General features: G+C 40.9%; 1 protein-coding gene across 1 annotated transcript; it reads right to left on the bottom strand.

The window, feature by feature from the left end:
- Nucleotides 1–2,820: 2,820 nt before the first annotated feature.
- On the bottom strand, nucleotides 2,821–6,951 carry C7H15orf48 (chromosome 7 C15orf48 homolog). The gene is made up of 5 exons (XM_069596657.1): nucleotides 6,146–6,951; nucleotides 5,944–6,004; nucleotides 5,699–5,784; nucleotides 4,726–4,786; nucleotides 2,821–3,187 (listed from the first exon to the last, which is right to left on the bottom strand). The coding sequence occupies exons 2-5, from the start codon at nucleotides 5,977–5,979 to the stop codon at nucleotides 3,119–3,121; spliced, it is 252 nt and encodes an 83-aa protein (XP_069452758.1). The 5' UTR covers nucleotides 5,980–6,004; nucleotides 6,146–6,951; the 3' UTR covers nucleotides 2,821–3,118.
- Between the last annotated feature and the right edge of the window lie 6,812 nt (nucleotides 6,952–13,763).

Raw genomic sequence — 13,763 nt, forward strand, 5'->3', positions numbered from 1 at the left:
CCCATGATCTGCAGCATACCAGGCCTCCCTGTCCATCACCAACTCCCAGAGTTTACCCAAACTCATGTCCATCGAGTTGGTGATGCCATCCAACCATCTCATCCTCTGTTGTTCCCTTCTCCACCTGCCCCAATCCTTCCCAGCATCAGAGTCTTTTACAATGAGTCAACTCTTCGCATGAGGTGGCCAAAGTATTGGAGTTTCAGCTTCAGCATCAGTCCTTCCAATGAATACCCAGGACTGATCTCCTTTAGGATGGACTGGTTGGACCTCCTTGCAGTCCAAGGGCTTCTCATGAGTCTTCTCCAACACCACAGTTCAAAAGCATCAATTCTTCAGCGCTCAGCTTTCTTCACAGTCCAACTCTCACATCCATACATGACCACTGGAAAAACCATAGTCTTGACTAGATGGACCTTTGTTGGCAAAGTAATGTCTCTGCTTTTGAATATGCTATCTAGGTTGGTCATAACTTTCCTTCCAAGGAGAAAGCATCTTTTAATTTCATGGCTGCAATCACCATCTGCAGTGATTTTGGAGCCCCCAAAAATAAAGTCTGACACTGTTTCCACTGTTTCCCCATCTATTTCCCATGAAGTGATGGGACCAGATGCCGTGATCTCAATTTTCTGAATGTTGAGCTTTAAGCCAGCTTTTTCACTCTCCTCTTTCACTTTCATCAAGAGGCTTTTTAGTTCCTCTTCACTTTCTGCCATAAGGGTGGTGTCATCTGCATATCTGAGGTTATTGATATTTCTCCTGGTAATCTTGATTCTGGCTTGTGCTTCTTCCAGCCCAGCGTTTCTCATGATGTAGGACTGATAACAGTGTAACAATGGCTAGAATATCCTCACTCTTAGGCATAAATAGCTTTACCTTGTAACTTAGTTTCAGAGTTCATTTTAAAAGAGCACAGTATGCAGAAAGACAGAGCAAATGTGGGAAAATGTCAACTGATAAAAAGTGTGAGTGTTCTTTGTACTAGTTTTTCAACTTCTCTGCATATTTGAAAATTTTTCAAAATAAAACATTTGGGGAAAATGCAGAGAACACTATCAAAAATAAAATCAATAAATCTTTTGAAATGTACATTTCAATATTGCTGTTGGCCTTTTCCCCTCCCAAACCTACTGCATGGTACCTTCCACCACTTTGTTCATCTGCTGAAGCCACTGCATTTCAATCAGACTTGTGTTTTAAAGTTGAAAGGCACAGTCCCCCCTCCCAAACACTTAAATTTCTAATTGGCCAACCATCACAAGGCTGTTCATTTTTATTTGCCTCTACAGTGCCACAATGCTCTTTAGAAGCTTAAGCAAATAAAATTGTACTTCATAATTGGTACATGTAATTCCTTGAGATCAACAATCAGAGATTTTTATCTGGGAAAATTTGAGGTGATAAGGAAGTAGCAGAAGTTGCAAAAGTAGTCTTGCTTTAATCCTTTTAGAATTGCCAAGACTCTAGTAAGATCTAGCTAATTTTTATTGCCTTGAAGGTGGTTGAAATTTAGCCCTTCTCTTAAATTTCTATTATGTTCAGATGGAAATTAAGAAAAAGGGACTTATGATTTTTATAAGAGTCAATGAACCTGGGTATATCCCCAAGAAAAATGAAAATATATGGCTACACAAAATCTTGCACATGGCTGTTCACAGCAGCATTCTTCATAACAGCCAAAAGGTAGGAACAACCCAAATGTCTGTCAGCTGATGGATAAGCAAAATGTGGCATATCCACACAATGGAATATCAGCCATAAAAAGGAACCAAGTACTGATTCATGGTACAACACAGAGGGATCCTGAAAACATTATGCTGTTAAGAGTTAAGCACCAAGGTCACATAAGGTGTGATCCTATTTATCTGAAGTACAGAGAATAGGCAAATCCACAGGGACAAAGATTAGTGTTTGCCTGAGGTTGGGGACAGAGGGATTAGAAGTAGGTTCTTTTAGGGTGCTGAAGATGTTCTGGAATTAGGTGCTGGAAATGTAAAACTTCATGAATTTACTAAAAAACCACCAAATTGAGAACTTTAAATACTATGCTCTGTGAATTATATCTCAATTTTTAAAAAAAAGTTAATGAAAAGCTATTTTCTGTTTGGTCTCTTTTTCAGGAACAGTCAAGGGGGAGTGCCAAGGGGCATGCTGGGTTTGATTGCATCTTTGATCTCCCTGGACCACTGGCCAGAGTGAAGAGAAGCCCCAAACTTGTAGGGTGCTCTCCATCCTCCCCTCCCCACATGAGCACCACCGTTAGCCTTGGCATCTGGAGGCCAGTCTCACATATGCCACATTCCCACCACTGCCAGAATCCTAGTACTTCCTCCAAGACGAATCCCAAAATCTCATACTCCATTCTCGTCTTCCCTTTCCTCATTGTACTTGCCATCTTTTATTCCTCTCCCTCCAAAATTTGGTTTTGTTCATTGATTTACCTCAGCTGCACGAGAACAGTGCACGGCTAACAGCAGATATTCAACAGCTCTCTGGTGAATGAATGACTTTGGAAAAATTATACAGAAATTTGCATGGGGTGTTATTTTTAAAAGATGAAGCTCCATGAAGGTACCCAGTGGCCTAGTGGTTAGGATTCAGAGCTTTCACTGGAGGCCCAGGATCAATCCCTGGTGGGAGAATGATCCCACATGACGTGTGGCATGACCAAAATACAAAAAAAAAAAAAAAAAAAAGGAGATCTTTTAAAAATTAAAAATAAATAAATTTGAAAAGTGAATCTCCATGCTTCAAAATGGGTTTATCCCCCATAAAAAATTCTTTCCCCTCCATTTAAATATGTACCTGATCTTTAAGAAATCTTGCACAGATTGTATTTTATTATAGACAATCGAATTTAACAAATCTTTATAGGAAAACATTTGGGCATTATAAACACAAAAATTTCAATACACAAAGCAACATAGAATCTTATTTTGGGACTATGCGGTTATGCTGTGCTACCTTTATAATTCCTTATCCAGAGTCCAAAAACGTAGGCAGGCCCTAAAAATGTAGCAGAAGCATTTCCGCACACTGGTATCCATAATCTAGTTTGTGCAGAAGTGTTTCCACTAGATTCATAGAGTACTCTTTGGAAGAAAAAGGCGAGGACTGGTCACCTGGTTGCCCTTCGGACCTTCTGCAACTCTTCAATGGGCTTCCATTCTTGGTTGATTGTCACAAGCTTTAAAAAAATAAAACAAAATTAAAATGTTTTGTTAGGATCTGTTCATCCTCAGATCCCCTTTTCAGATCTCTACATAGTTCCCTCTGGAAAAAGTATCACATAACATTTGTAGCCAAAGAATCACCTCTTCCCATCTCTAATTAAAACAGCAACATGTACTGGTTCTATCCCTCTAAATAAAGTCTTTGGGTTCCTGAGTGTTACAGGAGAGAAAGATCATATACATTTACCCCGTTTTCACTTAACAGATTCTAGATTTTTTTATTTCCTATGATTTTATGTGAACTATAAGTTCAAAAAGTGTATCTGTTCCATGTGAGTGGCTATATAATGTTCCTAGCACAGAGCTAGGCACTTAAAATTCCCTCACTGTGTTTACTCAACAAAGGTACAAATGATCCAAGTTACACAATAAGGGGAAAGACAGAGAGCTGAGGACAAGTCTTGACTTCCAAAGAACTCACATTCAGAGATTCTCATTTATTCGCGCACGTTTTCTATTTCCCCAGGAACAGGGAGATGTAGGTAGCTTTAAAGATCCTAGACGCCCTTCTCTAAGTCAAGCTGTGTCATCTGAATGCTTTGTTTAAACACAAACACACACACACACATAACTTTCTGGAGACAGTTTAAGTCGTGTTCATTCCAACAGACTACATGTTTACTTTCAAAATATTTAGAATGTAAAAAAATCTTTTCAAGAGTCTTAAAAATCTATTCATTTGGATGAGTGGATATTAGCTAATTTTGGTTAAAGAGAATGCCACTGCTGTTTTTAGGAGTTCCTGTTATTTATCACAATAGACTTTATATTAACTTTTGATAAACAGTGGATAAAATGAGATTATGCATAAACAGACTCATAGATTTCAAAAACAAAATTATGGTTACCAAAGGGGAAAGGGGGGAAAAGGGCTAAATCAGAAGTCTGGGACTGACATATATACACTTCTTTATATAAGATAGATAAACAACAAGGACCTATCACGGGAAGTTCTACTCAGTATTCTATAATAACCTATATGGGAAAAGAATTGGAAAAAGAATGGATATATGTATATATGTGTATATACGTATATATATAAAACTGAATTACTTTGCTGTACACCTGAAACTATTGTAACAGAACACTGGAAATCAACTATGCTCCAACATAAAATAAAAATTAAGTTAAAAAAGGAGATAATGTATCACAATAATGATAAAAGTTAATTATCTGAGTGCTTACTATGGGCCAGACACCATGCTTAAGGGCTTTATCTACTTTATCTTCTTTAAGCCTCTAATCTCTGAGGCAGTGCCTAATATTACTGTGCCCATTTTATAGATTCTGAGAACCTCAGAGAGACCAAATTGTCTAAAGTCACCTGTGAATAACAGAGCAAGGATGTAAACTAGATCTCCACAATCCTACAGCACTCTCTTTTAACACTACACTAAATGGCACCCTAAACATGAAAGGTATTACATCTGTTTTGCAGACAAAGGTGCTAAGGTTTGGGCTAAGTATAAATCATATTTTAATGTAGCAATACCTTTGTAGGTACAGTAGGATCCACAGTTTCCCAAGGTTCTGGATTTCTTTTTCGATCAAGGCTAAAGGAAAAAGAAAGCTGATTAAACATTAGAGTAAGTGCATTTAAACCAACTCTGATATTGGGTTTATACTACTCTAGGGACAGAAGAGTGCATACTTAGGCATTCATTGCTAACTGAAATTGATGGAACAGTTCTTTAAAAAGCTTCACAGTTTGGCTCACACATTAAGGATCAATTTCTCTGCAGGGTACAAGGTCTGTCTGTAGTGCCTTTATGGGGCTAGACTGGAAAATGTTCTCATAAGCTGAGAGCAATGAGAGCAGAAGTGCCAGGCTAAGAGCAAGCAAATTAAGCTCTTGCCCCAGTTTCTGGGAGGGGCAGAAGGGCTCAGCTTGAACCCTGTAGGTGGTGAACTGCCAGAACCTCCCATTACTGCCTATGGAGCCCTGCACTGGGCCAAAATGAGTTTCAAGTTTTTCTGTTCCTTATAGTCCAGGATACATGGTATTTTACCTTATATCCAGGGCTGAAATTAGGTTTATTGTAGACAACTGAATCAGCCAACTTTACCACATTAGGAAAGACCTTTCTAGTAAACTGACATTTTAAAATGTCATTAAAATGATGATTTAAGATTGATGATATATATCCCAAAAGACTATCCAAGAACTTTACATTTCAACATGTATGCTTAAAAAAAAACAACTTTATTTTGCTGCAGGAGAAGAGGAGGATGAAAGGTTGAAATGGATGAAAGGATATTTAGATACAAGAAACAAACTTACTCCATCAATATCATCATTTAATAGCCTTCTGAAACCTGGATGCTTTCTGGCCTGACTCCCAATTCACAATTCGACATTCTTATTCTCTGGGAAAAACCAGGAAACTGATACCATGCATTTCATAAACTGAAGGTCAACCTAACACTACTAAAAACGTTTCAATAACTGATGAATGCTTACTTACATCACATCGGTTTTTCGAAGGGAATACATAGCAAATGCCGAAGCTCCAGTCGCTGCCACGGTCATGAAAAACACCAAAGGAATAAGCTAACAGAGAATAAAATATTCCGAGGTTTCAGTGCGAAATACTTGAAATATAATAAAATAGCTCTATACCATTTTATACTTTCTCCAAATCGGCACCATCTGTTCATCTTTAAAAGTTAATCTTTTTAGTCAAAATTTTCAATTGCTTTAAAAACTTACTTCCTTCTTTTTCATCAGGAGTTGGATAAAGCCCATGATGACTTAGGAGTAGAATCCAAATCTATAGGGAGGGGGGAAAAATCCAAAATATTGATCAAAACTCAGCTAACAGGACTCAACCTGGTGGGAGCCAAACCGGCTAACGTATCCCAAAGCCAGACTCGAGCCAGATGATCAGCGCCTTCATCCGAGGGAGGCTCACCTGGGGGATCCGGCGGGACCTCACGAGCGGACGATGCTAACGCCCAGAACCGAATCCTGACCTCAACCCCCGCGCCTTATATACCAACCCCGCCCGCTCCGGAAGGCCGGCCGGAGCGTTCTGGTCACGCGGGACGCGCGGGGGCCGTGCGGTGCTTGACTTGCTTTCCCTGCCGGGTGCCCGGCAACTGGGCGCCCCCTGCGGGACTCCGGGTCCTCAGTCGCCGAGCAGCCGGACGCGAGCGCCCCCTGCCGCCCGCCACGATTCTCAACCTCCGCTCGGAGCGAGCCGAGGCTGACCGTTAGCGCCCCTGCAACTGAGAACCAGGAGAGCTCGGATAGCCAAAACTGATGAAAAGCAGCCCCTGTAAAAGGAGATCCGGGAAAGGAGCCGCAGAAATGGGGGCCCCATGGGAGGCTCCTTGGTGCAGGCAAGTAAATTAGAATCAATCCAAGTCACACTAAAAGCTCCAAAAATGGGATGTGGCACACATATAAACTGGAAAGTTCCTTTCAGAATAATTCCTCCTTGTCTTGATTTTTTAACCATTAAAAAAAAATCAGGATGTGAGGAAGAAACAAAAAGAATCAGCTGGAGAGAGTTCCAAGAGAAGATTTCTTAGACGACCCTGAAGGCTGGCTTTATCTTGTCCAGTTTTAACTCACCCCTAAGCTAGCAGGCCCCCTAAGCTAGCAGCCCAAAGAAGGCAATGGCACCCCACTCCAGTACTCTTGCCTGGAAAATCCCATGGGTGGAGGAGCCTGGTAGGCTGCAGTCCGTGGGGTCGCGAAGAGTCGGACACGACTGAGCGACTTCACTTTCACTTTTCACTTTGATGCATTGGAGAAGGAAATGGCAACCCACTCTAGTGTTCTTGCCTGGAGAATCCCAGGGACGGGGGAGCCCGGTGGGCCCCCGTCTGTGGGGTCACACGGAGTCGGACACGACTGAAGCGACTTAGCAGTAGCAGCAGCAAGCTAACAGCCAAACCTTGCATGGAACATGCAGGAGGCTGCAGAATCACGGGAATAATAATTAAATCAGAATCTGTGTGCCAGACGCTGTACAAGAATCTTTTCGACATTTTTGCAAGATAAGTTTTTTAGGCTCAGAGATGCTCTAGTCGTATAGCCAGTAAGTGGTGGAGATGCAATCAGAGCCCAGTTCTGTCTGACAATATCTCTTCTTTCTGCACCCCACTCTTAGCAACTGGAATTAAGACAAGAGTGCAAGCTCCGTTATTTAAAAAAATGTAAAAATTTGTAAAACAATGTAAAATCGAAGACAGCGTTCTCTGAAGGGCCAGATCCAGCTCTGTTACTCGGTTTTAGTTCTAGTCATGGACTTTGCGTTCAAACTGACCTGAGTTCAGGTCAGTTGGCCATCCCGGCCACACTTTATTAGCTGACTGACTTCAGGAAACTACTTAGGCTTTATGACTCTCACAAAATGGGGACAAACCTAGCTCAGCAGGGAGTTGGAAAAAATGGTAGACTGTATCCCAAGAATGTAGCATTCTGTTTTGCCTGAGGTAGGCATTCAATCAGTAGTAATTGTTATTTGCAAATAATTGTTTTATATACAGCAGAACATAAATATAACTTCTAACCCAGTTACTACCACCTAATTCTTCCTGTGTAACTCAAGTTGTAACTAGAGACGTGTGTAGATTACTTCAAAGAAAATTAAACATTTTTCGTAGTTTGTATTCACAATATACTGTGGAAAATTCTGAAAGAGATGGGAATACCAGACCATCTAACCTGCCTCTTGAGAAATCTGTATGCAGGTCAGGAAGCAACAGTTAGAACTAGACATGGAACAACAGACTGTTTCCAAATAGGAAAAGGAGTACGTCAAGGCTGTATATTGTCACCCTGCTTATTTAACTTCTATGCAGAGTACATCATAAGAAACGCTGGACTGGAAGAAACACAAGCTGGAATCAAGATTGCCAGGAGAAATATCAATAACCTCAGATATGCAGATGACACCACCCTAATGACAGAAAGTGAAGAGGAGCTAAAAAGCCTTTTGATGAAAGTGAAAGAGGAGAATGAAAAAGTTGGCTTAAAGCTCAACATTCAGAAAATGAAGATCATGCCATCCAGTCCCATCACTTCATCGGAAATAGATGGGGAAACAGTGGAAACAGTGTCAGACTTTCTTTTGGGGGGATACAAAATCACTGCAGATGGTGACTGCAGCCATGAAATTAAAAGAAGCTTATTCCTTGGAAGAAAAGTTATGACCAACATAGATAGCATATTCAAAAGCAGAGACATTACTTTGCCAACTAAGGTCCGCCTAGTCAAGGCTATGGTTTTTCCTGTGGTCATGTATGGATATGAGAGTTGGACTGTGAAGAAAGCTGACTGCTGAAGAATTGATGCTTTTGAACTGTGGTGTTGGAGAAGACTCTTGAGAGTCCCTTGGACTGCAAGGAGATCCAACCAGTCCATTCTGAAGGAGATCAGCCCTGGGATTTCTTTGGAAGGAATGATGCTAAAGCTGAAACTCCAGTACTTTGGCCACCTCATGTGAAGAGTTGACTCATTGGAAAAGACTCTGATGCTGGGAGGGATTGGGGGCAGGAGGAGAAGGGGACATCCGAGGATGAGATGGCTGGATGGCATCACGGACTCGAAAGACGTGAGTCTGAGTGAATTCCGGGAGTTGGTGATGGACAGGGAGGCCTGGCGTGCTGCGATTCATGGGGTCTCAAAGAGCCAGACACGACTGAGCGACTGAACTGAACTGAACTGAACTGACCTGCCTCCTGAGAAATCTGTATGCATGTCAAGAAGCAAGTTAGAACCGGACATGTAACAACAGACTGCTTCCAAAGCAGGAAAGGAGTACATCAAGGCTGAATACTGTCACCCTGCCTACTTAACTGACACAGAGTACATCAAGCAAAATGCCAGGCTGGATGAAGCACAAGTGGGAATCAAGATTGCCAGGAGAAATATCAATAACCTCAGATATGCAGATATGAGGTTATTCTACCACCCCTATGGCAGAAAGCGAAGAACTAAAGAGCCTCTTGATGAAAGTGAAAGAGGAAAGTAAAATTCAACATTCAGAAAAAGAAGCTCATGCCATCCAGTCCCATCACTTCATGGCAAATAGATGGGGAAACAATCGAAACAGTGAGACTTTTTTTGTTTTTTGGTTCCAAAATCACTGCAGCTGGTGACTGCAGCCATGAAATTAAAAGACACTTGCTCCTTGGAAGAAAAGCTATGACAAACCTAGACAGCATATTAAAAAGCAGAGACATTGCTTTACCAACAAAGGTCCCATCTAGTTAAAGCTATGCTTTTTCCAGTAGTAATGTATGGATCTGAGAGTTGGACTATAAAGAAAGCTGAGCACCGAAGAATTGATGCTTTTGAATTGTGGTGTTGGAGAAGACTCTTGAGAGTCCCTTGGACTGCAAGGAGATCCAACCAGTCCATCCGAAAAGAAATCAGTCCTGAGTATAAATTGGAAGGACTGACGCTGGAGCTGAAACTCCAGTACTCTGGCCATCTGATGAGAATAACTGACTCCTTTGAAAAAACCGTGATGCTAGGAAAGATTGAAGGCAGGAGGAAAAGGGGACGACAGAGGATGAGGTGGTTGGAATGCCTCACTGACTCGATGGACATGAGTTTGAACAAGCTCCGGGAGTTGGTGATGGACAGGGAAGCCTGGTGTGCTGCAGTCCATGGGGTTGCAGAGTCAGACACAACTGAGTGACTGAACAATTTGTATTGAACAGAATCAAAGAAGCCTTTTAATGCTCCTTCTGCAGAATTTCTAAAGCTTGTCAGAAGGTTCCAAGAAAGCCTCATTTCAATTAAAGATAAATTGTTTATAGGATGAAAGGAGGAGAAAAAGGAAATCTTTTAGGAATCTATCATGGCCCACAAGTTAAAATTAAAATGTGTAGCCCTTGGGAATTTCCGGTGGCTCAGAGATTAAGACTCTGAGATTCCACTGCTGGGAACCTGGGTTTGATCCTTGGTGGGGGAGCTAGGATCCCACAAGCTGAATTAAACTCAGAGCTCTGCTTTGCCATAGTCGTTGCTTTTCAAAATGCAGTTTTGTGTAATCGTAGCCTAGGCACTATTCTGGGAATCGGGCATGGTAAATCACGTTTCTTCCAATTTACTTTCCATGGGTAATTCTTACATTATTTGGTGCCAAAGACAGATGATTAATTCTGACTAAAGGGCTCTGAAAAATCTTACCAAAGGTGAGGATATTTATTTGAATATAAACAAACTGACTGTAAAAAGACATTTAGGGGGCAATTAGAGAAACTTAAATACAGACCAGAGATGAAATATTAAAGGAGTATTGTTGATTTTCTCAGGTGTGATAATGGTATTATGGGCTTTTTTTTAAAAGCACATTTTTAAAGAGATTAAGAAATATGATGTATGGGATTTACCATAAAATAGTTCAGTTAGAAAACAAATGAAGCAAATTTAGCAAAATACTATTTAATCTAGGTTATAGATATGTGGGAGTTTGTCATATTACTAAATGTTTGAAAATGTTCAGATTAAAATGTTTTTTAAATGTATAAATTGTATATAGTGTTAAAAAATAAAATTCAATGGAATCAATTTTAAGACCTAATTGACTTTATTCAATAGCTGATGAACTAGAAAGGTGTTCCAAGGGGTAGTACAAACAGAAAGCTTTTATAAAGACAGAAAGGTGGGGCAAGAAGGTATTAGCTGTAACCCAGACTTGCAGGGGCATGAAACCACAGCTACTTGGTTCCCACTCTAGGAATCTAACTTAGATTTTAGTCAGCCCAGCTTAGGCTTTGTCAGAAAAATAGAATATCTTTTCATTGAACATTTTCATTATTCTTTCATGCCCATCCTTCAGTGGCTGACTGTTACCAGGGTTAGCAATATAGATTTGCTAAATTTCATACAGTCTGTTGTTGCTCAGTTGCACAGTCGTGTCCAACTCTGCAACTCCACGGACTACAGCAGGCCAGGCTTCCCTGTTCTTCACCATCTCCAGGAGGTTGCTCAAACTCATGTCTACTGAGTCAATGAAGCCATCCAACTATCTCATCCTTTTTTGCCCCCTTCTCCTCTGCCCTCAATCTTTCCCAGCACCAAAGTCTTTTCTAATGAGTCAGCTCTCTGCATCAGGTGGCCACAAGATTGGAGTTTTAGCTTCAGTATCAGTCCTTCCAATGAACATTCAGGACTGATTTCCTTTAGGATTGACTGGTTTGATCTTCTTGCTGTCCAAGGGACTCTCAAGTGTCTTCTCCAGCACCACAACTCAAAAGCATCAGTTCTTTGGTGCTCAGCCTTCTTTATGGTCCAACTCTCACATCTGTATGTATTGTTTAATGCTGTAATGTGGCTTGGAAAGGAGTTTGAGTTTAATGTAATGCTGTTCAAGAAATAGAGGGAAAAAGTAGAATGGGAAAGACTAGAGATCTCAAGAAAATTAGATACCAAGGGAACATTTCATGCAAACATGGGTATAATAAAGGACAGAAATGGTATGGACCTAACAGAAGCAGAAGATATTAAGAAGAGGTGGCAAGAATACACAGAGGAACTATGCAAAAAAGATCTTCACAACCCAGATAATCAGGATGATATGATCACTCACCTAGAGCCAGACATCCTGAAGTGTGAAGTCAAGTGGGCCTTAGAAAGCATCACTATGAACAAAGCTAGTGGAGGTGACGGAATTCCAGTTGAACTCTATTTCAAGTCCTAAAAGATGATGCTGTGAAAGTGCTGCACTCAAATATGCCAGCAAATTTGGAAACTCGGCAGTGGCCACAGGACTGAGAAAGGTCAGTTCTCATTCCAATCCCAAAGAAAGGGAATGCCAAAGAATGCTTAAACTACCACACAATTGCACTCATCTCACATGCTAGTAAACTAATGCTCAAAATTCTCCAAGCCAGGCTTCAACAGTCCATGAACTGTGAACTTCCAAATGTTCAAGCTAGATTTCAAAAAGACAGAAGAACCAGAGATCAAATTGCCAACATGCCGATGGATCATTGAAAAAGCAAGAGAGTTCCATAAAAACATCGACTTCTGCTTTATTGACTATGCCAAAGACTTTGACTATGTGGACTACAACAAACTCTAGGAAATTCTTAAAGAGATGGGAATACCAGACCACCTGACCTGCCTCTTGAGAAATCTGTATGCAGGTCAGGAATCAACAGTTAGAACTGGACATGGAACAACAGACTGGTTCCAAATAGGGAAAGGAGCATGTCAAGGCTGAATATTGTCACTGTGCTTATTTAACTTCTATGCAGAGTATATCATGAGAAACGCTGGGCTGGATGAAGCACAAGCGGGAATCAAGATTGCTAGGAAAATATCAATAACCTCAGATATGCAGATGACACCACCCTCATGGCAGAAAGTGAAGAACTAAAGAGCCTCTTGATGAAAGTAAAAAAGGAGAGTGAAAAAGTTGGCTTAAAGCTCAACATTCAGAAAACTAAGATCATGGCATCTGGTCCCATCACTACATGGAAATGGTGGAAACAACTTTCTTTTGGGGTGCTCCAAAATCACTGCAGATGGTGAATGCAGCCATGAAGTTAAAAGACGCTTGCTTCTTGGAAGAAAAGTTATGACCAACCTAGACAGCATATTAAAAAGCAGAGACATTACTTTGCCAACCAAGGTCCGTCTAGTCAAAGCTATGGTTTTTCTAGGAGTCATGTATGGATATGAGAGTTGGAATATAAAGAAAGCTGCCAAAGAATTGATGCTTTTGAACTGTGGTGTTGGAGAAGACTCTTGAGAGTCCCTTGGACTGCAAGGAGATCCAACCAGTCCATCCTAAAGGAGACCAGTCCTGGGTGTTCATTGGAAGGACTGATACTGAAGCTAAAACTCCAATACTTTGGCCACCTGATGCAAAGAACTGGTTCATTAGAAAAGACCCTGATGTTGGGAAAGATTGAAGGCAGGAGAAGGGGATGATAGAGGATGAGATGGTTGGATGGCATCACCGACTCAATGGACATGAGTTTGAGTAAATTCCGGGATTTGACCTTGGACAGGGAAGCCTGGCCTGCTGAAGTCCATGGGGTTGCAGTCAGACACGATTGAGTGACTGAACTGAACTGTTCACACTTCCCAGGTACTTAGAAGCAGAAGTGTTTTCTCACCGATTAAGAACACAGCTTTTGGAAGTTTCCCAGAGCAAACCTTCAATCACACTGAAACTGAGTCAAAGAACTCCTTAATCTGACTTCATCATTTATATCAGTGAGAGAAGAAACATGGATTTTGTCTTCAAGAATTTTGAAGCTTCCAGAAATTCTCTTGAGAAGTTATAAAAAGATAATTTCAAAGCAAAACTCAAGCTTCAAACCAAAGTGTGTGTACCAAATTTCTAGGCTGACGACTGGAAACTTCCTCTAGGAAAAAACAAAGGGCCCACAGCTAGAAGAGGTAAGGGGTTCAGGCTAGAGTGCCTTAGACCTAGAGATGCCAAAGGCCTAATAGCGGCCTTGTCCTATAAAATCAACTGACACAACATGAACAAAAATAATTAGAATTCTAATAAAGTTTCTAGGTATTTTCCCTACTACTCTAAAGCATGTCAC

The sequence above is a fragment of the Ovis canadensis genome, chromosome 7 (genome assembly GCF_042477335.2).
Source record: "Ovis canadensis isolate MfBH-ARS-UI-01 breed Bighorn chromosome 7, ARS-UI_OviCan_v2, whole genome shotgun sequence".
NCBI lineage: Eukaryota > Metazoa > Chordata > Mammalia > Artiodactyla > Bovidae > Ovis > Ovis canadensis.